Source organism: Alligator sinensis, unplaced genomic scaffold (genome assembly GCF_000455745.1).
Source record: "Alligator sinensis unplaced genomic scaffold, ASM45574v1 scaffold1196_1, whole genome shotgun sequence".
NCBI lineage: Eukaryota > Metazoa > Chordata > Crocodylia > Alligatoridae > Alligator > Alligator sinensis.
The window spans coordinates 913,875-940,889 of record NW_005842583.1 but is presented as its reverse complement, the minus strand read 5'-3'; the positions used below and the strand labels follow the sequence as shown (position 1 = coordinate 940,889).

General features: G+C 38.4%; 1 protein-coding gene across 6 annotated transcripts in view; it reads left to right on the top strand.

Moving 5' to 3' along the window:
- Positions 1–27,015, top strand: part of ATRX (ATRX, chromatin remodeler) — a 139,042-nt gene that overhangs the window by 96,103 nt on the left and 15,924 nt on the right. For 4 of the 6 annotated variants that reach the window (XM_006032696.3, XM_025214447.1, XM_014524223.2 and 1 more), the window contains 8 exons: positions 2,033–2,160; positions 2,509–2,597; positions 2,774–2,952; positions 10,505–10,658; positions 10,984–11,084; positions 13,924–14,032; positions 17,795–17,972; positions 19,117–19,311. In XM_006032696.3, the coding sequence (XP_006032758.2) occupies positions 2,033–2,160; positions 2,509–2,597; positions 2,774–2,952; positions 10,505–10,658; positions 10,984–11,084; positions 13,924–14,032; positions 17,795–17,972; positions 19,117–19,311 (1,133 nt within the window). Of the gene's footprint in view, positions 1–2,032; positions 2,161–2,508; positions 2,598–2,773; positions 2,953–5,140; positions 5,297–5,665; positions 5,716–10,504; positions 10,659–10,983; positions 11,085–13,923; positions 14,033–17,794; positions 17,973–19,116; positions 19,312–27,015 lie in introns of those variants that run through there. The other 2 variants (XR_003096056.1, XM_025214449.1) reach the window with 2 other exon arrangements.

Sequence of the window (27,015 nt, the reverse complement as noted above, 5' to 3'; positions counted from 1 at the left end):
ACATAATTTTTAGTGCTAATGATTTTCTTTATCTGCCATATTACACAGAGCTTGTTTTTAACAAGGGAGTGGTCTCTCATGAGGGATACTGACTGATAGAAAAGATAGCCAGCATGTTTAAATAATATAGGCTCTTATTCTGTACTGGCACCGAAGACTTCACTTAACATTATGATGTGGGTACAAGTACAGTTGTGTGTTTTTGTATTTACTAGGCTGCAGATTGAAGGCAAACTGCCTCTATAATGGCCTTATCCAGTTCCTGCTGTAGTCAGAGAAAACATTCCTGTAGACTTGAATAGTCTTTGAATCTGACCTGACGGATGTAGCCTTGCTCTTAGTTATTAGTGGGTTTTTTAAGAGTGCGTCTCCCCAGCTCACTCAAGGACTGTTAGTTATCACAAATCTGTTTAGACTTTCAGTCTTCAAGTGTTACTCTGTCTCTAGGCCACTACCTTTTAAGCCAGGTGACTGATTTCTAAATTAAATGCAATGCTCTGCATTAAGCAATCAGGACTCGTGGTAATGCTCTTCATTAGTTTTATGTTTCAGTAGTTCTGACTAAATAAGTGGACTTTTTGATTTGTATGAAGTAAATATCTGAAAGTAAGGCCTCCTTATGAAGGCTTTTTAGCTGCAAATACAAGTAAAAGTTTAAAAAGAAAACTTCTGTTTTGGATATGCTTCAAGAGAATACTAAAATATACAGTTTTAGGAAGTCTTCTTTTCTCTTCTGACAGGGAAAACTGCTTCTGTTCTTCAAAAATATAGAAAAAAATAACTGGATATAGGAAACAACATAGAAAATATAGTATAAGAGGTGTAGGAATTGTTATCTTAATGACACTCTAGAGCATGCGACTTTTCTGCTTTGGTAAGAACAGGTCAAAGCATCTAAACAAACTTTCATAACTACTTTTCTAGCCCCATCACCAAAGTTGGTATTTTATGACTAGCTAAGAACATGTATAACTACAATAAAAGCTCTGTTAACCGGCACCTTACAAGCCGACACATTCTATTAACCGGCATGCCAGCTTGTAAGATAAAAGTGAAACTGGAAGTGCCACAGCGGGCACTTCCAGTTTCTCCGAGCCCCTGTTGCTCGGGGCAAAGCAGTCTGTGCGGGGCCCGCTTCCGTGTCCCTCAGGATCTGTGGGAGGGGCGGTGATGCAGCGGGAGAAGCGGCGGCCCGAACAGGCAAAGACGCCTGTTCGGGCCTCTCAGTTAACCAGCATATTTTGTTACCCGACACCCCTTTCCCCCTGGGTGCCGGATAATAAAGCTTTTACTGTATATGTAGACAACCAGCGTGTAAAATGTTTCTAAAATGGCAAAAAGCAGCTTGGCTCACCTAATTTAACTTACTTTTGCCTTTCACTTTGATAATGTCCTTAGTACTCTCGTTAACAAAGGTTTTAAATACGCTGCTGGGAAAATTAATCTGTTTTAAGGACTCTGTCAGTGCATTTCTTTACCAGCAGTTTAGACTATAAACAAGAAAAGTTTAAATCCACAAATTCTGTTTACTTTCTGCACTCATTTCAGCTTGGACAATGAAGAGTATATTAAGTATCTATCTACCTTCTGGCTTGTCTACACTAACATAGTAATACCATGCGAATGTTACAAAGCATATGAAGAAACAGTTGCATCAGAATAATCAACAGAACTCATTGAAACCTAAATATAAATCTTACCGTTTTTAAAACAATGACATTTGTAAAGCCTAACTAAAGCCTAACCGGATTTTAGTGAACTCATTTTGACTGGAGAGTACACTCCTGCATATAATTGTCATCATTAAGATGTTTCTCATTACCAAGAAGGAGGGGAAAATCTAATTTTGACCACTTTAACTGGAAAAATAATTCTTGTAACTAAGTAATATGACCGCTTTTACAAGAGATGCTAAAATGTAAGGTGTACACCTGGAGAGAACACTGCAGAGAACTAATGGGTTGTTCAAAGCGGGGAAAATTGTGGCAAACTTGTTCAAGCTTTTGTTCTAAAATCTGAACTTTATTGTCAGGTGTAGGTAGCGGTGAAGGTGGAAGAGGCAAAGCTGGAGCTAAACTCTTTCAGGACTTCCAGATGTTAAGTAGAATCTGGACTCACCCTTGGTGTTTGCAGCTGGACTATATTAGCAAAGAAAATAAGGTAAATTAGGTATATCAAAATACATACTTGTGCCTCCCTTGTAAACTTTCTGAATGAGTCATTACCAAGTGTTGGGAAGAGTTTCGGCAAATGAATGGAAATTTTTGTTGCTGTGGGATATACTGATTTTTGCCAGCTTTGTTTACCCATGGCTAGCATTTTTTTTTTTGTTTCCGAGTCTTTTGCCATTATTAAAACAGTTTGGAAGGCTGTTCTTTCATTGACCTTGGTATTATTTAAATGAAGGATAAGTAGGTGCTTAAATGTTTAAAAAAAGGTTTCAGTCTGGATGATGATATTTAATACCAGTAATATCGATGTTCTAAGAATGTTAATTTTGTTTTCCAGGGCTATTTTGATGAAGATAGTCTGGATGACTTCATAGCTTCAGATTCTGACGAAACTTCAATGAGTTTAAGCTCTGATGATTATGCAAAGTAAATTGTTTGTTTCATGTAAATTGTACATGATCAAAATCAGTTGGTTTCATTTTCTTTTTAGAGTGACTAAGTAAATGTTCAATGCAATTAAGCAACATTTGTATTTTTACTATTGCTTATGTTCTCTGAATGGTAGCTTCTTAAATAGTAAGCATACAATGTTATGTTTTTAGGAAAAAAAAATCCAAGGGGAAAAAAGCGAAGAAAGAAAGCAGCCCCAGTGGCAGTGGCAGTGGCAGTGATAATGATGTTGAAGTGATTAAAGTTTGGAATTCAAGGTCTCGTGGAGGTGGAGAAGGAAATACAGAGGACCTTGCAAACACCCCTGCTATTCCTGCAAAATCAGATGAGGGTAAGTATAATGCACAAGTAAATCAGGATATGATGCAGCATCATTTTGAAAAGTGACATTGTTTATTCATGACAAATCAATGGGGAAATTATGTTCAATCAACTTTGCACTACACTCAGTTACGAAAGATGACATCTTAGTTCAAGGAACTTTCTCTCTGTTCTAGCCCACCCTACCAATTTTTTTATTATATCAAAATATACTTGTAATAATATTTACCCATTGAAAAATAGAAGCAGCATCACTCCGTAAGGATGAAAGAATACAGGCAGTCCTCGACTTCCAACGTTTCGCACTTAAAATGTTTCTAAATTGACACCCTGTTTCAACTTTGTCAGTTTCAACTTTTACAACGCTTGATCCAATGTGACGCCACGCCAGCAAACAGGTTTGCTGTGTCACCCATCTCCCTGGAGAACATCTGTCTAAACTTCCTTGAACACTTTCTTTAACAAAGCAGACAAGACTTCAGAAAAACCTGCAGCCAGGACTCCTGAGAAGAATCCAGCCAAGAACAGTTCAAAAAGTCCAACCAAGAGCCCTTCAAAAAGTCCAGCAAAGTCACCTCAAAGAAGTCCTTCCAAATCAAGATGATTGCTATTTACAATATAAATACAGTAATGTAGCTATATTACTCATCTATAATTGATCGAGTACAAAATTCTGGGGTATTTTTGTTGAAAATAGGGTATCGGGCCTTGGTTCAAGAACCAATCTCCCATTTATAACATTGTTTCTTGTGAGAAAATTGGTTGTACAACATTTCGACTTAAGACATGGTTTTCGGGAACCAATTGTGTTGCAAGTCTGGGGACTGCCTGTGTTGTGACATAACAGTTAACAAGTCAAAGTTTTCTTATTGAGTATAATAGAATAAATCCTCCCTCCTTTTTTCTTGCAAAGTAAATTGTGAAGTAAATTCAGAGTAGATTTCACAGGTGAAATATGCTATTGAATGGTAGAAAACTATTGTTTTTCAGTTCTTAAACCTATGGGGGTTTTAAGGGTCTCAGAATAGGTGGATAGAACACAGAGACTCAAATGGCTTTTTGAGAGTAAGTTGATCAGCCTACCTACATCTGTAAATGTGATTTAAGTAGTTTTACTTTAATATTTTAGCTATCTTTTGCTTCTGCTGAGTGATGAGTCATTTTCAAGTACATGTTAAAGATGATAGACAGCATACCATTTTATGAATGAAATAACCTTTCCTAAATAAATATAACTTTGCTATCATCAAAAAAGCAGAATTTGTATTTATGGACATTTGAAAATTAAATTGAATTTGTAAATTTAAGTAGTTATGGCAAAATACAGTTATAAATGTGTAATGGTTTGTAATATATATTGGGATGTATTGCCAACAGTTAGTTAGACTCTTCTTTTAAGTAGTGTTATCACATTATTTTTGATTAGTTAGCCTACAAATGTAATTCATAACTGTAAGGGTTCTGTTATTTTTTTACTTCATCTGACTTCATATGTATTCATTTCAACATGGATGCTTGGTACACTGAGAGAGGCTTGCCTATTTGCTTCTCCCTTGTTTTTTTGGTGAAAGGGGTCCTACTTCTAGATTGATTTATTGCATGTCTTTTGTTGGCAAGTTCAGGGTTAAGCTTGTTGTATGCAGGCTTGTCCAATTGCATGTATAAGTCCATTTGAAATAACTGAATTGTTTGCTCTGGTATTAATTTTAAGGATAAGCGTGCTCACAGGGGTGCATTACATGTTCCAATGATCTGGGAGAATTGTCCCAGGTTTGTATTCTTAGTAGAGAAACTTACCCAGGAGCTCCTGAACAGACAATCGAATGCTGAGCCCCTGAAGAGCAGAGAGCTTGCAGTGTTAACACTGCACAGCCAGGGGGCCCCTGCACACGCATCTCATCTCTGCAGGCTCCCTCTGTCTGCCTGGAGACAGATGGCACAGGGAAGCCCTGATTGGCTACCCCAGACTGCTCAGCATTATCCTGTCTCCCTGCAACACAATGTAGGGATCGTAAAGGGGGTGTGTTCTGTTTCCTGCTCGGCACGCTGCAGGGAAGTGGGGAGTAAAGCACCCTGGGTTTCTGGAGGACCACAATGTGACTTCTTTCAGAAGGAAATGGATATAGGTATTCACTAGGAGAAACTCTCCTGCAAGTGATCTTAACCCTGGTTGTTCCTGGATTATTTTTCTCTTGAAGCAGACATTTTTGCTCTGGGACATGAATCCTGGACACCTGTACACTCGTTGCTTTTCCTGGGAGAACAGTGACTCTGTACATGGCCAGAGTGCCCACCTCCTCCATCTACAGGAGACCATCGCCATTCACGCAGGATACGTTCTTGTATTCCCTGCAAATGGCGAAATCCATGAATAAGGTATTGCATTCGTGAGCGCTGTCTACGTTCATGAACGCAGGGCTCCGGGCGGCTGGTTGGGGCACGGCTATGCTGGTGGTGGTAGTAGCGGGAGCGCGGCAGTGGCAAGCATGGAGTTCCTGAGGAGCTCCTTTAAGTGTATTTAAGATGCGGGTTCAGCATTCACGAATATTTCAAATCGCGAATGTCGAACCCACGAACAGCGAAGGTTTCCTGTACTTCCCCCTCTGTACAGGATCTTGCTGATTTCTCCTATGGGCAAAGTAAAATATTGGCTAATAATCCATTAATCTTATATTGGTTTATAATCTGTTTTTTCTCTCTCTTCCCTTCCATCATGTATACAGAAGCTTCTCCTCTTCTGACTTCTCCACTTTTTATAGTGGCTTCATCCCAGGTACTGTTCTTTTGCCCGCCTATTCTTCTTCTCATCTCTGATCCATTGAAACCATGGACAGACATGCATTTGGACTGATCTGAATCCTGATGCACTTCAAATTGCACAATGCAAATGTGTGGCCTCACTCCCCATCCCATCTCTGGAGTGCCTCAAAATTGTCAGAGGTTCCCCAGAACAGATGAGCACACAGGAAAGTGCTTGTGGGCTGTCCCACTAGGATAGTGGGACAGCTCTTGGGAATGTCAAAGAATCACTGACCCATACAGATGCTCTAGCAAGCTCTTTGAGGAAATGAATAAAAAATATTCCTCTTTTTTATTGAGGGTTATTTTTAAATGCTTTGTCAGCCATGCAAATCCATACCCTCACTGGAACCCTTCAAAAGCATCTGGAGTTCTTCAATTAGCATAGTTATCCAGGGCCTGAGTGTGCTGTTTACAATCCTCTTGTGGAGATCCCCACTTGATTGTATCTTTAAGCTTCTTTAATCTTGCACTGCTCTGAAATAGGTTTCACCAAAGGCTTCCTAGTGAAAACTTAGAACCAGTGTTTCTTCCTCTTCTGCCGTGAGTTCTTAGCTGCCTTTGACACCACCAACTGTGCTCTTCTCAGTACCTTCTCAATATCCCTCTGTTTGATCCTGCTTACTGCCCATTCCCGCTTTCTGTAGGAGTTCTCTAGGGCTGCATGCAGACATTATTCCCACCAGAAGAGACGCGCTCCTCCAGCCCCGTGACTAGAGAGCTTCACAGGCAAGCTTTTCAGCCAGGAGGCACTAGAGGGCTATCATCATCATCATCATCATCCCTGCCCCCCCCCAGGGAAGCCTATTAATTGACACGCTGTTAATGGGGCAGGCTGTCAAGTGACAGCTGTCAGCTGCTGAAAAGCAGCAGCTGTCACAGACAGCTCTGGGAGGGTCCCAGCCCCAGGAGAATGCCCCCTCTGCCACATCCCACCAATCAGGTGATTGGCAAGTGGGGAAATTCTCCCAAGATGGGAAGCCTCCCAGCTCTCCCCCGTGAGAAAATAGTCCCTGCTCCTTGCTGTCCTCTGGGCTGACCTGGAGAAGTACAGAAGGCAAGGGAGCACTCAGCAACCATGGCGAGCCTCTGGGCGGAAAGCCTGTGCATGTCTGGCTGCTGGTCCCTCCAGCTTTTAAATCACTGTTCCCACTGCTCAGCTAAGCAGCAGGAGAGACTTGGGGGGAAGCTGGCATGGTTCAGAGCCAGGCTTCCAAGCCTCGTTTGCCATCCCCAGCACTCAGCTGAGTGGGGCTGAGGACAAGGGGAAGCTGGAAGGGAGAAGTGCTCTCCTGCTATTCAGGAGCTGAGCAGAAGGAGCAGCACAGCAAAGCCCCAGCTAGCTTGCTTCTCACACTGAGAACTGTGGTGTGAGGGGCAGGTGGGGAGCAGCTGAAGCAGTTCCTTCCCTCCCTTCCTGTCTATGACTGGCAGGGAGGGAGCAGCTGCTCCCTCCCTTCTCCCCCCTGCCTCCACATGTTCTCCAGATCAAAGAACCCAGCCTTGAGAAAACATGGGAGCCTTTCCTCTGGCTACACTTATCCTGGTCCCCAGAAGGAGTTAGGCTGGGGAGAAAGTAGGCAGGCATTCAGTCTCCCAGGAGAAACTCCCCAGGAAAGATTTAACCCTGTTTGTTCCTGGGTTATTTTTTCTCCTGGAGTGACCATTTTTGATCTGCAAGAAAAAGCTTGAATGTCTTCATGCTTTTGTTTCCTACTCGGAGAACAGCAAATCTCTGAGTAGAAAATGAACATCTGTACATTGGCTAAGACTGTAGAGTTGTTCACCTCACCCCCTACACTTCTATCACCAGGTAATCTGATTTTTCAAGCACAAATTCAGGTCCCATCATATGTGCTTAACTCTTTGCTCCAGGCCTCCTCCTTCCTAATCAACCTAACGATTGGTAAATGACTTGAGCTGCAGTGTCGGTAATCTGCCCTGAGTCTGACTCTTCTTACTACTTCTGTTCTCAATCACTGCATAGTGCCTATGTTCTACCAATATCGACACTCTTCTACCATAGTGCCTATGTCTACCAAGCCTCTCCCAATCTGCAACATTTATTTATTTATTTTTCTTACTTTCACATGCTTGCATCCATTCCAAATGCTGCTACGCAGATAATTTTCTTTGTCTGTCGCTTAAAATAAGCAATTTATTTTCACTTCCAGAGTCCTTCACAGCATGTTCAGATAATCTGGGAGAATTTTTTTTCTCCTGCTTCCCAGTATTTGTCATGCTCTAATAAGAGGTTAGCACCTGTCAGTAGTTGGCCCAGGATGCTAGCTTCTGTCATTCACCCTTTAAATTTCAAACAAGCACCATATTGTGCCTGCTGCCAGAGTGCTGCTTGTTCTTTTGAAGGGGAAGACATCTGCAAAACTATTTAACTGTATCTTCCTCCAGATGCTTCTTTAAAAACTCTTCTTTGCTGTGATGCCTGCAAGAAGCTTGACAGCATTTAGGCCATTGAGGTAGCAACACCACTGCCTATCACTGCTAATCAATAGTATCTTACTGTTCCTGGTACTTGCATACACTTATCTACATCTGCTGGCTCTCATTTTTTACTAGGTTTGGTGCAGGAACTATCTTCCTATTCAATATGCGTAGTGTCTGATACAGTGGCATCTTGGTCTATGACTGCAGCTCTTAACCGGTTGTTGTACAAATAATTAATAATTATCCCTTTTTGGGGACAGGGGACAGCACCCTACTAGCACTTGCAGTTTATGCTTATGGCTCATCTTTTTTCCAGTGGGCACTGAATTTGCTTCAGTGGTTCTCCTGCAGAGACTGAAATTCAGTTGAGTTATAGACCTCATTTTGAAAGGGATGTGTGTTTATGTACATTTTAGCAAACAGCTGCTTCCAGTGCCGTTTTTTCGATCACTTTTTTTCCTTTGGTCCTTAACTGTAGTATTTTAAATACCCCTTGGTTTTTTCATACACTCGGCCTGTGATCTTGGTAAAATTAGAAAAACTTTCAAATAGCTCCAGTACACTGAAATGCTATTTGATTCAAACTTTGAAAAAAGGAAACTGATCATTAAAGTGTTCGCAGCTTGCATTCTTCATTCTTCTGTGTTCAGTTGGGTGTTGACAAGAAATGGTTCCATTGCATTGGATCAAAGTCAGTCACAATAGGTTGCATTAAGGACCAACTTTAACATCATTTAGAACTACTCTTAAAAATGTGTACAGAGAAATTACCTTCTTGAGAGAATTCTTTCCTCCATTCTGAAGAGGATATTGACTGAGATGTTGGGGGTGACTATTCGGCCATGATGGATCTTCCTTTCAGCTAGTTTGCTGTATGTGCTTTTAAAAATTGAATGTTTTGAATTACCAGTAGACTAGGAGAAAAGTGTTCTATGTAAGTAAACAGTGCATTAAGATCAAAGTTTTTAAGTGAACAAATGTTTGTATTGTAATTCTAATAAATCAATATATATCACACTAATGCAAAGAAGATTAAAGCCAGGAACATACAGCATTATAAAAAGAATTTGGGTAACATAAATAAAGACAACCCCTGATTCCTGTCTACATTTCAGGATCAAATTATGAATTTGCAAATAAACCTTCAAATTCAGTAGTGTTTCTGAATAGAGATAAAGCTCTCTCTAGGAGGAGGGCATTCTCTATTCCAGATGCTTCAAAACTAGGGGAGTTATAGCAAAACAGATGTTGCCTGGTTTTTTTGGGTACAGTTATTTCAGCACAGAAATAGTCAGGTACAAATTTTTATAATTCTGCTCATCTCATCTGTTTAATCATTTTTATTTTTAGGAAGGATGAAACAAGGGAAATGTTGTAAAGTATCATTTTCTTAATTTCACAGAACTCGGCTGTTAAGACATTAGAAGCACCTTAAATCAGTTCACTATAAGTTTTATGTAAACAGTGGATTAAAGAACTGTTTATGATCTGACATTCAAAATAAGAAGTTACTTATATTCCATAAAGAAATGAAACCTCTTTCTGTGTACTTACACTATTTCCAGCACAAAGGGTCATAACTGTGAACAGTTTCTACAAGATTGCATACAATTATTATGAAAAATATGCCCCTTCTGTGCTTATCCATTTTTTAAAACTTGGTTTTAGAATCTCTTTCTAAGTAAATTTAGGAAGATCTCATTAGTAGTTTTGACTTGGTTAAAAAAAAATCCTTTTTGCTCTTGATTGTTATTTTTAAAGAGAACAAAACAAATCCTAAGCTCAGGTTTGCTGAGATTTATTATTGTGTATTGTGTCTTTGTAGTGGGCCATTTAATAAAGTGAAATGGCCTGAGAGACTTTAATGTATGTCAAAACAAACACAACAGCTAGACATATTTTGAGGAGCAATCCTACATAGCCCTATGTGGATGGCTTTAGATGAGCTTTCTTGTTTAAAAAAAAATCCTTGCTTGGAATTTAGGATCATGATTTTAAAAGGAATTGAAACAACTGTACTGTCCAGGTAAAACATGTGGCTGAGTTTTAGGGGAGAGAGTAGCTGAGGGTAAAGGATAAATACTCCCTTGGGGAAAAGACAGGTAGCAGAGCTACACTGATCATTAGTAAAGCTGAACCAGTTCTTTCGTACATTAGCCGATCCTTGACTTAGTGCAGTCAGTACAAGTAAACACAAAACCTTTGATTGCAGAGACCAGTCTGTATCTTTAGGATTTTTAAGCATCTGAATTTTAGACATTCTGGAGCCTTCCTGTTAAGGAGATTCTTTTTAGTTTAATAATATCTTTCTTTTGCAGGTAAAGCCACATCCTCTTCCAACCCAGGAAGCCCAGCTCCAGACTGGTATAAGGATTTTGTCACTGATGCAGATGCTGAAATATTGGAGCATTCTGGGAAAATGGTTCTTCTCTTGGAAATACTTCGTATGGCAGAGGAGCTCGGTGACAAAGTGTAAGTCAGGATTTTTTTAATGAGTAATTTGTGGGAAGTTTTGTTTTCTGTTTTAATTCTTATTTAAATGTATTATTTTGTCTTAGTTTACTTCATCATGTGCCCATTTTAATGTTTATGTTGAGCTCAAAGATATAGCTCAATTTGTCTGAAATATTTATGTTTGCTTAAGTTATTTTTATCTTAAGATAAAAGCAAGATTCACCCGGTCTAAAAAGCTAATCTGTTTCAAAGATAATATCCAAGCTGAAGACAAGGAAAACAGTAATGAAATTTGTTGAAATTGTTAGAGGCAAATGCTGTATTCTGCTTTTTCTCTCTTCAGTCTAGTTTTTAGCCAGTCTCTAATATCACTGGATTTGATAGAAGACTTTCTTGAGCTGGCCAGCACGGAGAAAACTGACAAAGAGAAACCTATTTATAAAGGTGAGTGTGATTTCTAGATATCCCAAGAGACTGGGAGTGCAGAGTATCCTTTTAATTAAATTTTCTGCTCCAGTTGTATGTGTATGGATTTTAATTGGGTTAAGGATAGATTCATTTAACTGACTTATTGCTTCCTTGCTCCTCCATTGGAATGATCTTATGGAGAACCTGCCATTTGAAATGCTGAGGTCTAAACTCTTAAAAAAAAAAAAAAGTGAAATATCAGGTCTCCCTTAAAATGGTAGTATATGCCATAATATTTTATTGAAGGAAAAATTTAGTATATAATTGCTTCTTCAGATGACTTTCAAAGGTATTGCAAGGTCATATGTAGCTATTCATCATATTTTGGACCTATATGTTTTTATTGTTTCCATCTTTCCACTTTAAAATATGTTCTTCATAATTAATTTGGTGATGGCAACATCTGTTGGAGAAAGAGAGAATACTTTTTACCTAGGGAAGGCATTCAGAAAATTAGTTATTAAACAATTCGTTATATATATTCTTGTGTGTATGTGGAAACCAGTTCTGCAGTTTGAAAGGCATCATGGTTTGTGGCCTATATATGGACTTTTGGGGCAGGAAGTTGATTAACCTCTCTCTGTGCAGTCTAGTATCCGTGGAGGATTAGAAAACTCCAGTCTGATCCATACATTAATCAAATATGTAAAGTAATATAGAAAAAAATAAATATTATTAGCTTCTGATGTTTCTGTTCTAAACATTGCTTTCAGCTACTCAAAGCACCAAAAAGTATACTTGAGGGTAAAGTTTCTCTGGTTTGGTTTTGAATCTATTTCTTGCTCAGAATTATCTCCCATGAGGAGGGGAAGATGTGATTACCTGCGTCAGGCAGAAGTCAGAGACTGACTGACTGGTTCTGAGGCATGAGTTTTCATGCCTACCATCTGACTTCATAGGTTGTTGCCTACAGAAGTTCATGACTCTCTGAATTACTTTGTCTGTGGTGCTGCCCTGCCCTATCTTCTGCATCATGGGGAGCATATCTGTCACCTGAAATGTTTCCAATATCTGAATCTTTTGGATTGAATCAACTAAAGCCATTTAAGATTTCCAGTTCGACGTGTATACATTGATGAATGAGTTTTTACCTGCTCTCTAATATGTATGCATTGTATGCATGAGTTGTTCCGTGTTCCTGAATATGGGACATGGTTATTGTTTTAGAGCTTTACTTAATTACTTCTCATGTATTTAATACTTCAGTTCAGTTCATTTTTACCTGGAAGTGACTATTTCACACAGCGGATGTTGAAGGAAACTCCTTAGTTCTACCATCGCTTTCAAAGATTCTTGTTTTTGTGTAAAAATCTTGAACAATTCCATAACAATTTACAGGTGATTAAAAATACCTGTACTGCAGTTAGTTAGCCAGCCAGGTTAAGTTCTTCAGCTGCTTTCTTTTTGTATTTTCATTTCTCACTGCTGGCGCTCTATTAGTCACATAGTGTACTTAATAATTTCCCTTTTGTTCAGCTTCTCACCATTTGTTGTCTTGGGATTCTGTGAGCTCTCTACGTTACTGTAGCCCGTTCATATCACTTGGGCTAATTTTACAAAGTTTTTGCTTTTTCCTGTTTGTGGTGGTTCTTTTGATGTGCAACAAGGTTACCAATTCTGCACAAGATTTACTAAATATAGACGTTTCTGACATGAGTTAACATGCAGTTTCTCATAATTTATCATCATTCAGCAATGCTACTTCCTACAAGACCTGCTCTGATTTTAATCGATGACACAGTGGGGTTCATTTTGTGTAAATAAACCTTGACCTCCAGAGAAAATGAAAGGTTAGTTCTAAAAGGGAAGGAAAAAAATCTGCTTCTATCAGCTGTAATTTTTTTACATCTGGCAAGAAGTAGCCATAACTCACAGGCTAATTAAACTCAAGCAGCTGTTCTAAATTTCAGTTCCAAAATGATTAGACCTTGACTTTTTGAAATCCCCTTTCAAGCATTTACTTAAGGGTGCAATTTGTATCAGAGAGACTGAAGCCTAGAGTAATTGAAAACATGCAAACTACAAAGATCAATTAGAAAATTAGGGTTACTGGTATAATGCCTAAAGGTTAAATGTAGTTACTTTTTAAAATTAACTTTTGCACTAAGGTTAAACAAGAAACTTGATTGATGATTTTGTTGCAAACATGTCCAGACCACTAGAAACTTGAGATGACAAGGGAGGGGGAAGGAATGGGAGGGAACAGACCAGGAAAAGAGAGAGGCAAATCTTAGAAAAGTTAACTAAAGGTTACTGAAAATATTTCAATTAAAGTTTGACCTCAGTGTATAAATCCTGATTGTATCCTCGTCTTTCTAAATTGCAAACTAAGTAAAACTGTTCTTGGAAGTATCACTTAGTTAACTTTTTAAAACAGCAAAATCTCCATGGGAAGAAGAAAATACAGCTAGACCTGGGACACTATCTGGGCCAGGATGTTATTCCCAAAATTCATTTAATTTCATTCTTGAGTCACTTTAAAGTTGCTTTTCTTATTATTGGTAAAGCTGCCTGTGGATTAGGGGAGTTTCTCAAACAAATCACCTGTTGCTTTCAAAGCTCAGGACAATTATTGTCCCAAATCATGATCTATACTTTTTTCTGTAATCCTGTTTTCAGTATTTCATAGTACATCTTGCATTGTGGAATTTTCACAACTGACACAAGACAACACTATGTCCTATCAAAACCCATCTCTTCATGGGTTCTGCAAGTTTTTGCACTTAAGGAACAAATAGCATAAAAACAAGACTGCTGCCTAGTATTTTTATATTGTGCCAGTATCTTTTTAATCGCCTGTCCTTCAAATTCCTAGGTGAAGGAAAATGGTTCAGAAATATTGACTACTATCGTTTAGATGGTTCAACTACAGCTCAGTCTAGAAAGAAATGGGCTGAAGAGTTTAATGACGAAACTAACGTGAGGTAAGTCTGGTTTTGTATATGTAACTTTTAAAATTTGTTCCTATTTTCCATCTCTCTCTTTTTATTACTTGAACTTACCAACTCAATTGACTTCAGATAGGTACAAAAATATCCTCCCTATGATGGACAGAAGTAGTCTTGAATATTTTTCACCAGTAACGCTTCCCTGTAGAACCTGGAATGGAGCACTTTCCCATAGTCTCAGCCCTCCTTTTCCAGGTAGCAGAACAGCTCTGACACCTTGTTGCAGAGGGCATCTTCATCCCCCTCTAGTGGCAGGTGCATATTGTACTCTTAGGTCGGATGGCAACGTGCTGTGTTATGCTGTGGATTTCAAGATTCAAATGCTGCTGCTACTGCTGAAGACAGATGCCTGCCCTTCAGTTCTTTTGACATTTTTTATTTGTTTTATATTGCCTTAAAAAAGCCCTCCCACTCCTAAGGGAATCTGAAAGACCCACACAAACAGGGGTTTTGGAGGAGGGGGTTGTTTGTTTTTAGTAGAGGGGAGAAGCAAAAACTTACTTTTGTTCCCATTTGATTTGATTAAATTGAAAAAAAAATTCATTCTGTAAAATCAAGTAAAATAATTTTACACTTAAAAAATTAGAAATCACATATGCTATAATGCGTTAGGATTGTTATGCGCAGCATTTAGGGTAGGAAATGCCAAAGCTAAGGATGTACAGAGAACTTTCATACACCTATCTTTATGCATATGAATTATATGATCATGTATTTAAAGACAAGCTTCTTAGTGGGTGGACTGTATTGTGGTAGTGAATAGTAACATAGTAAAACATAGTGGTAACATAGTAAAAGAGGCTGTTGTGTATATACCTGTTTCTTGTTGCACACGTGAAAAAGTGTCAGGTGAATGTGACAGGAAACTTTAGGAGGACAAAGACTGGTCTTAGTGGTAAGGTAGTTGAACATCACGCTGGAGAAATATTCAGAAGTACAGAGGTTTTTCAGGATCCTGTGCCAGGACCTCAACTAAAATTTTCACGGATGGCCACTGTGTTGTCTTCCCTTGTGTCAGTACCTGATTTGACACTTATGGAATATGATTTTCAGAACTGAGCACTTCTGATTATAGGTTGTTGTGTGTGCTATATATGCTGAACATATTCTGTAAACTGAGAGAGACAGTGAAAAATCAGGTTCTGAGTTTCTCAAATCAAGCACTTAAAATTAGTTGACAGTATTGCCTTTCATCTCCATTTTTAAATTTCTTTGCTTCAGCTTCCTTGTACTTAAAGGTAAGGGGGAAGGAATTACGCCACATCACTTCATTGGAGAGTTACTTATTCAGCCAAAGGTTACTGCAAGATATCTCAGCATGGTGGAGTTAAGGTTGTGTCCTGACTGTGCAGTTCTGTATTTCTTTTGTGTGTGTAACCTTAACTCTGAGTTACCTGACTTATAAAACTTAGCTTTGGGATACTGCAAAAACTCTCGTGCTCTTTTGCCCCAGATAGCATTCAGGTTGAAAGCACATATTAGCTATCTTAACAGTTTTTGTCTGAAACTATTTGATATGGTCTTACCCAGTAGAGGTCTTTCTCTAGTTATGTATGCATGTGTGTAAATGTATAATAAAATTACTCATGTGCAAGGCCACTGCAGCCATCTGCTAGCAATTTAAATTAGTGATGAAGTTTATATTTGAACTGTTGTTCTCTCTCAAGTATTTTTAACACAACTATTTACACTAAATATGGAGATTCCCAAGCAGCATAAAGTTAATGAATGAAAATAAGGGGTTGCAAAATATGCTGTCTTTTATATTCGTTTAGCTCAGTTTTAAGAAAAATAATTAAAAAAAAAAACAACTTTTAGTTTTGACTTGTGTGTGAGATATGTGGTTCCGCCCTTAATGAGAAGAAATGCATTTGATGTTAGGTTTTTTAGTTGAGAAGAAAGGACTTCTGTCATTTTGTTAAAGGTTTCCTATTGAGTTAGTTGATTATAGGGTTTACTCTGTGCCACATACCTTGTTCTTTGATGTGGAAAGCTTACTATCCCTTGCACATAGTTGAGTGTATTCAGCCAATTTCTGAATATAACAAATGGGAGTCATTCTGTAGCAGCAGTAGCCCATTAAGCTGACAATAAGTGCATCTCACTAATATTTACTTAACTAGCTCTAAAGTGAGTAAGATGAAAAAAAAATGATCATGTATGTCTCTTCACATTGTAACAAGTCTAAGTTCTTCCCTTATAAACAGTTATTATGTTGGGCATGCTTCTTGAAAGCAAAATACCAACACTTTATATAGCTGCAAAATGTTCACTTAACAAAAGATATCCTAGAGCATTGTGTCGTACGGGAATTTATCTGTGTTTGAAAACTGCATTTTTCTTTTTAAGACCCTATATTCAATAACTGGAAACATTTTGAAAGTATTAATAGTTTTTGGAGAGGTGTCGAGCAACTTTATCATTTTTACTATAAACTTGTTCTACTGATGCCTGCCCCTCAGCTCGTTTGACATTTAAAAAAATTGTTTTATGTTGCTTTTAAAAAAAATAACAAACCCTTCCCAAACAGAAAGAAAAGTTTATTTTGTTCCTATTTAATTTGGTCATGTTGTTTTATTTGAACAGTAGTATTTTCTATTAAAAAAAATTACCCAAATTTTAATTTGAAATTTACACACCAAATATACAAGAAAATAACATTTCTAAACCCTGACATCACCTCAGTTTGGGGGTTTTGGGCTGGGACACACTTTCTACAAATAGGGGAAGCTGTTCACATTTTCCCTTGAAATTGAGACATGATTACTCTATACCATCATGCCAGAATATTGGTCTCCAGCTTTGAAATTCTTCATGAACTAGAAAAAGTTCTCCTTGTCCTTCTCCAGATCCATTAGTAACAGGTGCACTGTTAGGTATATGTGAATTTCTGTTGAGCTCTTCTTTTTTCCTACATGGAAATCTAGATGCTTAGAGAGAAATGACTTTGGTATTGCACATTGCCATTCTAAACCATACTATAAACTCTGATTTATATCTGATGATATCAAGGTTGCTGATTATGAAAATTAAATATCAAAACCAAATACCAAAAGTGTACATTTCCTGCCACTTTTTAGCACTTGGCTTTATAGAATCAGCCATTTATTAGAACCAAAATTTTGAACCATAAATTGCTGCATATAATTCTTTTTTTCTCCACTGTCCCCTGGAACCAGGGAGTAAAATACAACAAAGAACTGTAGCTGTACAGAGCTTCTTGGCAGAGCTCCAAACAAACTTTTGTACTTTATGCTACATATTAGAATTGCTTGTTATTAGAATCTAAGTGAACTGTCTGAGTTTCTGCCAACCAGTAGACACTGTATCTCCAATTGGTGATATATCAAAGTGAATTTTACTGATAATGGGAAAAAGGAAATAGTTTCTATTTCTTCTCCTTACAGCACCACCTTCTAAAATTTTCTTATTTTCTTTTTCCATTAATTATCATGGCCCAGATGTCTTTGGGCTTTAGGAGCTATGATTCTGAGAATGCAGTTAGTCTTACGAGAAGCTTTTGCCTTTTATTTAAAACAGTACAAATGCAAATTTTACAGTATTGCATTTTTTAAAATGAAATAATTGTAACTTCTGAATAATACATAAGAGATCCTCAGAGGATTTAGTTTACCCAATTTCAAAAACATATTTATAACATTTAAGGATGCCAAGACAAGGGTAGTCAATTTTGCTTTGTAAAATACTAAAATTTAATCATTTTTGTTGTTGTTCCAGAGGCCGTTTGTTTATTATTTCCACTAAAGCAGGTTCTCTTGGAATAAACCTAGTGGCTGCTAATCGTGTGATTATCTTTGATGCCTCTTGGAACCCATCCTATGATATCCAGAGTATTTTTAGGGTTTACCGCTTTGGGCAAAACAAACCTGTGTTTGTGTACAGGTTCCTAGCTCAGGTAAGTTTTGAAACTAATGTTTCATTAATGGTCTTAATGCTGTGGTCTCAAATGTCAATCTGTGCATATAGACTTTTTCATCCCTGTGGTATACCGGGATGTACCTGCATGCATTCAGTAGTGTTTTTAAGCTGAAAATTGTCAAGCTGTGATAAACTGCTACAGATTTACCTTCTCCCCTGCCCTGCCCTGGCCCAGAGGGGAGGAGTTTTTGTTAGCTAGTTTTTTTTGGTTTCTTTTTTAAGATCACATATGAAGAATTATAATAATCATGTAGTTGGGTAGGTTGAAGACCCTTCTGCTATCTTTACCGCTTACTGGATCTTGACCAAGTCAAATCTTAACTTTGTATTTTAGTTAAATAATTGAGCTTCTGTAGTCTCGTACAGTAAGATATTTCCTCTTCACCCCCAAGTTCAAATAAGTCTCGTAACCTTTCCTGAATCTTCTTTCAATTTACTAACATCATTTTTAATTGTGGATCCCAGCATTGAACTTAACTGTTCTCGCTGATGCCGTATACATAACCTCCCTATTGCTCTGTATTCCTATGCTTATACATCCAAGGACTGTATGTACTTTCACCACATTCTATCGTGCTGGTAACGTGTTCAGTTCTGCTTTCTTCTTTGACCATCATCTCCTAAGCTTGCTTGCTTTCTTTTTTATTTTTTTGAACTGACATTGAATTTATACCTTCTCTTTTTCATACTTAATTTCGAGGGTAGGGTTGGGTTTTTGGGGGGATTTTTTATGGTTTTGTTGCTAATGTCAGATAAAACACTTTGAATAATGTTATAGAAACACAGTTTTTAAATACCAATCTTTTTAGAAGTACAGATTTGGAGATGTGTAAAATCTGATGTCCTTGAGTTAATGAAATTGAAATATTTCTTTTTCTAATAAACTGCTAACAAGCTAATAAAGGAGTCTTTCCAGAACTGTCATTTTTTTTAAATGATTTAAAAAAGGAAGGTGGTTTATGGTAAGCCACTTCAGATGTGTGATGGAACAAACATCAAAAATGGAAAATTGTTTTATAAGGATTGTTCCTATCATTTGATGACTCTTTTTTTTCCAAATGAGAGTAATTTGATCTTATGTATGTGTGCATTAACATTTTTAAAAATGTGGGTTTTTTTAGGGAACAATGGAGGACAAGATCTATGATCGCCAAGTAACAAAACAGTCACTGTCTTTCCGGGTTGTTGACCAGCAGCAAGTTGAGCGTCACTTCACCATGAATGAGCTCACAGAGCTCTATACCTTTGAGCCAGATTTGCTGGATGACCCTAATTCAGAAAAGAAAAAGAAGAGGGACACACCCATGCTGCCAAAGGTAACCAGATTCTAAGCACTAGCAGTAAAAGACAGTATAGACTAATTTCAGAAGAGCTGGCAACATTGAGAAGAGAAGTTGCAAAAACTTTCCTGTCCAGTGTCATACGGAAATCGGTAGCAAGGCTGGGACTTGAACAATTGAACCTTTTAGCCTTTTGAGTTCTAGTCCACTGTCTAAATTTTCTAAGACTCCTTTTTTGGAGGGGAGCACCAGAGATACGAACAACACAAAAGGGGAAGGAGAGTCAGTCTGGGAAAAAGTCTGCCCTTGATACGTAACCTCCAAGGAAATTTGAAATGCTGCCTTGCTTAATCTATGTGAGATCAAGACTAAGTACAGACAGTCAAAAAGCCGGAGGCTGAGTTGATTCAGTCTTTTCAGGTGAATCCAAAATACAGAGATTGAATTGAGAATCAACTGGACAGGCGTTTACCTTTGATTCAGGGAATGTAGCCACATACTTGCAGTGGCTTAGGCAAGAAGGCAGGGGACACTAGAGCACAGCTCTGGCACAGCCAGCATGGGCTGTGTTTGCTTCCTCTTCCTGCTGCTCTGAGGTGTCTGAGATTTGCAGTCCAGGGTTGCTCATCACTTCTGCTTCCTGCTTCCAGGTGCCTCCTGAGATTTGTAGTACACAGTCACAGTCAGCAGTAAGTTTTTGTCAGGGCAGCTCTGTACTTGGGGGAAGGGAAGTTCAACCCCCCTCCCTGGCCCCAGACCCCAGCTGGAGTTTGCCTGGGGAACAACCCCCCGGAGTTTGCCCGGGGGGGGGGGGGGCCCCCCCCCCCCAGCCCTTCTTTGCTGGAGCAGACAGCCCAGCCCAGGGCTGGAAAGCATGCTGGGATGCTGGGGGACTGTGATTTAACTTGAACCAGGAAGGGAGCTGGGACAGAAGTTTCATAAACTGGTTTAATCCAAGTCAGTTAAGTCTAACATTACATTCAATCAGATTCATCTTAAACCAGTTTCAGCCATTTTGGAACTGGTTTATGTGCACTGAACTTCGGTTCTGTTACAGGTTTAAACCAGTTTCTGATCACTTAAACCAGTTTGTATGCAACTTCTGTCCCTAGCCCAGAGAGACTCGGGAGAAGGCTGGCCTTGTATGTGTATTTTCTTGCCTTACTGGATAGGGGTGGAACACTGGTTTTGGTTAGTTGATTTTATATTTTGTGGCTTGCTCTGAAGGCTCTGGCACCTTTTTTTTTTTTTTAAGTGGCTTTGTGCTTCCCTTGAGCCTATCATGATTAAGAACATAGAATGTTGCATCTAAATTCTGGGGGGAAAGGTAGCCTGGTGGAGGAATAGGTGATAGTGTTTGGGTCACTGGTAGAGAGCAGGCAATGTGGTGTTGGTTGTATGTTAAAATAGAGATGCTTAATCTTGAAATAACTGGTTTCACCTGTAGTAGAATCTTAAGAGGCCAGGATTTCAGACGCAGAAAAAGAATCCAGTCATAGCATCATGTTATCGAATACCAACGTGATAGCTAAATAACAAAGAACTTTGGATGCCTGTATTTCAGTTCAAACACGGTTTCAGTTTAAAATGCTGGCTTTACTTTTCGGTCACTTGAAATTTCCTCATACTGTTTTTTTCAGTTAGCCTTTTAGTTATTGCCTGCATTTTCAAATGTGAGTTTTGATGTTGGGTACCACAGTTTGTTGGCTGCCCAGTTTTGAGATACCCTGGAAGGGTCTCATTTGTAAAATAAGAAAGCTCAGACACATTACTGTATCAAGTAAGTACTCAAAATATTGAGTTCAAAATTGCTAGTCAGTGTTGAAAATTAAGCCATCTAACTTCAGTCAGAAACTTTCAGGAAGGAAAATGTGTCATAGGCATAAGTACCTGGACCACTTAATTTCCACTGCTTTAATACTTACCGTTTTGAAAACAAATAAAGCAAGTTTAAGTTAGTCCTTGTTTATGCAAATTTGTTCATATAACATTGAAATATTGCATGCTGAAGGCTAACTCACAAGTCTCATTAGTGAAATTAGTCTTTTAGCTTATGTAATACAAAATCATTTCATACAGTCACATAATTGGTGAATATGAAGTGAATTACACATGTTGCCTTGTGCTTAGTAAATGGATCTCATTTTTTGCTGTATTCTTTGAAATTTTTATGCAGCTGACCATTGGGTAAAATCGAGGGTTTTCTTTCTCTCCTTTTTTTAAGGTACATCAGAAATAAGAGGAAAAAAATATTTTTTTAGTATTGAATGGTTATTCTGATTCCAAAGAAATGTTGAGGGCATGTTTTTCACCTTCCGTTTGCTATTATATACACAAGGCTATACTTCTTACAATCCATGTATTTATTTATTTATTTCAATTCCTGGGGGGAAGGGAGGTGGGAAGAGAGATGCACGCACACGCAGTGGATGTTAATCAAATCAAATAATACTTCGGAGAGCGAAGTCCTTAACTGAAAGGAATATACAGTAGGCTAGAAGTGAATGACAAAACCGTGTATTCTGCAGGGCTGGCCAACCTGTGGCATATGTGCCACAAGTAGCACATAGGCAGACAAGGTTCCTTGGGTGAATTTGATCTCTTTTTTTAGACCAACCCAAATAGTTGGAGAATAGTTATTAAGCTGGCTTTCGGGTTCAAAAACCCTTCGTCAGGCTAAGGAAGGGTTTTTGAACCCGAAAGCTTGCTTAATAACTATTCTCCAACTATTTGGGTTGGTCTAATAAAAGAGATCAAATTCACCCAAGGAACCTTGTCTGCCTATGTCCTTAGACCAACGAGGCTACAACCTAAACCCCTCCAACAAGTAGCACAGGCAGCCTGTGTGGTGCACGGCCGATCGGGAAGGGCACACAGAGCACAGAAGCAGATAGAGCAGGGAGTAAGACGCAGAACAGCAGATTGGGCAGGGGAGGGGGATCAGAATAGCGCTTGGGAAGGGTGGGGGGAGCTTACCTTGGGGTGTGCTTGCCAAAAAAGGTTGGTCCCCACTATTATAGTATTAGTGTAATTTGTTCTAAAGCAGTAAAGAGCCAAAGTTCTTAGCATGCATGCAAGAAAAATGCAACTATTTCCAATGTGTTGGTAGCTACTTCATTTACTTCATTCATTGTGAACTGACTAGAGTGGGAAAATGCTTTCTCCTTCTTTACTGTGACCATATTTTTTTTTTCAGGAGTGCTGCATATTTTCCATTCTGAATATAGATTATCTTGCGATTACCAGAAGGTGATCAGTTACTGTTAAATACCAGACTGGGCTTTCTTGAACTGTGTTGTGCAGGGCACCATTCTCCAAGAGAGAGATTTTTACTAGACCACCTACAGTGCCTATGCAGCTGTCAGAGGGATTAAGAAAGTGTTAGCCCAATACCAAGCCATTTTAACAGTCATTTTAAAACATGTGAATACTTTAATAATTGAATCTAAACCCTTCTTATGGATTTTTTTCTATATAGGCAGAAAGACATAGATCAATGAAACTTGTTTATTAATACTGATTATTTTGTTACTTTGTAACAGAATTTTTTACCTTTTTTAAAAAAACATTTTTTCTTCAGTTTAGAATTTAATATCTTTTGTAAAAAGAACACATTTGAAGATGATCTTTTATGCTTTTTGCTTAGTTTATATTGGTAGCTCTGCAAGTACAGTTGATATGCCACTATACTGGGATATCTATTTATTCTTAAGAATAGTCTAATCTTTCATAGTATACCCAAATGAGTCAAATATGTCTTTAGACTTAAATGTTCTTAGTCTTAACAAAATGCTGGCTATAAATTGATTATGAGTGATTTTGTAAGTTTGAGTAAATTTATCTGCTGACATCCCTGTTTCAATACCAGATATAAATCACAAGAAAAAGGATTGTTTGGGGGAAAGAAAAAAAAAAAAGCACTGAATTGGCCTGGATGTCTTGATGTGGGCATGTGGCTGAAGAAAAAAGTCATGTGTTGCAAGTAAAAGAAGCTAAAAGGGTGTTTCAGAAATTAATGGCTAAATGGCTGCCCACCCTGTATGTCTGACAAAGTGGGGAACACTGATGGCCTTGTTGAATGCACCCATAATTTATTACTATGTAGAGAAGCGACATGGCCCAGTAAATCATCACTGCATACACAGTGGATTTATTTCACAATTTCTGTTAGTTTTTTAAACACCCTCATATATTACAGTAGTTCATCTTCAAAACAAATTTGCAAATATTAATTTCTACTCCCTTTGAAGATGGGAAAGTTTTAGAGAGACAAAGCAGGGATAGGACATCTATCTTGTCACAAGAGGTAAAAATTAGCTATTTATCGTATGGCGGGGGGAAGGGGAGACTACTCACAAAGGCTTAGCTCAGTGCAAGAACTTAAATGTTCATTAAATACTACCCTTTTTTGGAAAAAAAAAACCTGTGTAACATTTGAAAATGTTGTTATATATGTGAGCAGATTGCTGACGGGGAAGTTTTCTTGAACACAACTCCGTTTAGCCTTAAAGAAGATGAGCAGCTCAGTTTCTTCCTCATTGCAGGGAAGAAGGGTGTAATGTTCAATAACTTGTTTATACATTAAGTTTTAAATGCTAAACTTCCCCCTCACCCTAAAAAGCTTCATCTGGCTGATTGGGAAAGTAGTAGTGTGTGAATCTCTGCTCTCATGTCAGTCCTTAGCTTTGGAAAAAAAAAACCCTATGTTGTAATTGTTTGATTCTTCCTTATCAGCCCATCTGCTGGTTTAATGGCATGTGCTCTGCCATATGCAAACCTCTTAACTATTGGTAATACCTGGCACTTGAAAACTAATAATCATCAGGTAATTTTCTCCTTTTTTAGCAGATTGTACATGTATTCATTGCAGGAAATAATTTGTAGGTTGATTATTGTTAGTTGACTAGTACCAGCTTAAAGTGGCTAACAACTCAGAAGTCCTTTTCCCTTTCTCTTGTCTCTTACCCCTCTCTCTCAAATAGACTTTTTGCCTAGAGCAATTAAGACCTAAGTATGTGAGGTGCTGAGTTCCCTCAGATCCTACTGAAGTTTGAAATCGAGGGGTCTCAGAACCTCCCAGAGACATTCACTTCCTTCAAGGTATGGGCCTGAAATCCTGAAAATATCAAAGGAGGGTTATAATTTTAATGTACCTTTTCAAACAGCATGCAGTTTCAGAGAGAAGGGTGGGAGAGATGGCAGTCAGCGACTCAAATGCATCATTAGTCAATTTGTGCTGAAATATTTTAGAAACCTGTTTTAAAATGTGAAGTTCTGAAGATTATAAGCCAATTCTTTAAAAACTCAATAGAGTCAAAATGTTGTTATTGAGCATTAAATGAGGTTTGTCTATTTTCTCATAAAAGAGCACTCTTCCTCTTAAGTATTTTTCTTTCTATAAAGAGCAACTTCTATGTCTGCTTGCCATTCCACAGTGGCACTTATTTCAAAATTAAACTATATTTAACATACAAAAGGAAAAAAAAAATACTCTGAAAAGGGAGACAGGCATTTCCCTGCCAGCAAATTAGGACAGAAATAAAAGCCGTCTCCATTAGTTTCAGAAGAGTAAAATAGAACATTGTTGCTTTAAATTACTTTGGTTTCTATAATTATTTTTGTAGAGCTTTGTTTTATGTCTTAAGTATGATTTGCCCCATAGTCACTCTAACTGCTGTCTCTAAATTTAATGCACATTAAAAATGCACCCTTTCTTTGTATACCTCTTGTCTGATCTTTCCATCAAATGTTCAGTTCCTTGTGTATAAGTGTTCCTATATATTTACAGGTTTCTTCAAGTAGTCCTTTCCCTATAACCAATCATCTGTAATCCAGTTGTACACAACCAGGAGCTCTCAGCCCTTGCTGAATGGGATTTCAGTAACTGGCTGTAGTTTGTGATGAGTAGGATTTGGGAATACAGGCAAAAAAAATCTAATGCTGAGGAAGGAGGGAGGAATAGGCTGAGAAGTGCAACAAACAAAACCTTTTGTAGGACCTTAAGATAGCAGGAAAGTAGGGATGGAAAGGACCTCACAAGGTCATCTGGCCAGCCCCCTCCTTTCAAGTTAGGATCATCCTTGACTAAGCCATCCCAGCCAGAGTTCTGTAGAATATTCCCAGAGACTGAGATTCCACAGCTTTTCTAGGTAGCCTATTCCAATGCTCGACCACCCTCAGAATCACAACATTCCTCCCAGTCTCCAAATTAATTTCCTCTGCTGTACCTTGAGTCCATTGCTCCTACTCAGCAGGACCTGGGAGTTACAGCAGAGTAGACAGTAAGCTGAATATGAGCCAACAGTGTGCAGCCAACAGTTGGTAAGAAGACTAACAGCATACTGGGCTGCATTAGCAGGAGCACTGCCAGCAGATTGAGGGAAGTGAGTATTCTCCTGAATTAGACACTGGTGAAGGGGGCCATATCTGGAGTCCTGTGTCCAGTTTTGGGCCCCCACTACAGAAAGAATGTGGACAAATTGGAGAGAGTCCAGTGGAAGGATTTAAAAATGGTTGGGGGGCTGGAGTACATGACTTTTAAGAGGAGAGGCTGAGGGAACTGGGCTTATTTAGTCTGGAGAAGAGAAGACTGAGCAGCCTTCAACTATTTAAGGGGTGGTTCCAAAGAGGATGGAGCTGGACTGGTCTCAGTGGTGGCAGATGACAGAACAAGGAGCAATGGTCTGAAGTTGCAGCAAGGGATGTTTAGATTAGCTGTTAGGAAAAACTTGCTGATGAGGAGGGTAGTAAAGCATTGGAACAAGTTGTTACCCAGAGAAGTGGTGGAATCTCCATCCTTGGAGGTTTTTAAGACCTGTATAGACAAAACCTTGGCTGGAATGATATAGTTGGGGCTGGACCTGCTTTGAGCAGGGGATTGGACTAGATGACTTCCTAAGGTCCCTTTCAACCCTAACTTTCTATGCTTCTATTCCTGTCCTCTGACCTTGAAGCTTGGAAATGCGAACTGTCCTCTCTTGAGAATCCTGGAGCTATCTGCCTATGAGAGAGAATATTGTTTAAAGTAAACAAAACTACCTTTGAGAGAGAGAGAGAATTTAAAACCCCAACCACCCTAAAAAAACAACATGTTTTCCCACTAAATTTAATGGAGTTGACATTTTCATATTCTAATTTGGCATAAAATGGTTGCCACCATGGATTGAGGTGAGAACCAAGCATGATTATTAGAATATTCCAATTCATAAGGTATTTTTAAGCAGGATTTTATATTGGATGATTTTTAAATCTTAATTTTATATTGGGGGATTTTTAATTCTTTTTCACTTGTTATGAAAGCTTTAAAGAAAAATCCCTGGAGCTTTCCTTTTAACTCCTTTTGGTTTTTAATTCATCTTGCATGTGTATTTTCTTTAATAACTTAGATCTTTTTGATCCCATCCTTTCCACTGCTTGGTTTTTGGGTGATATCCCCATTGGAAAAGCAGTGTATATTTCTGACTCTGTAGTTGTAAAACTTGTGATATTAATACTGAAACACATTTGCCTCTCCCTTGGTACTTTTGCCAAAAAAAATTTAAAAATCCAGGTATAAAAGGCATCTACTATGTATTATGCTTAGAAACATTTTTATTGGAATATTCATGAATTGCACAACAATTAGTAGGGGTGCACTGATAATGATTGTTTTGGGTGATAACTACGTCCAATGTTTAACCAGCCATATCGGCTGATATCAGTCCAGTGGCCAATATGCAGCCTAGCAGGTTGGAGACCAGC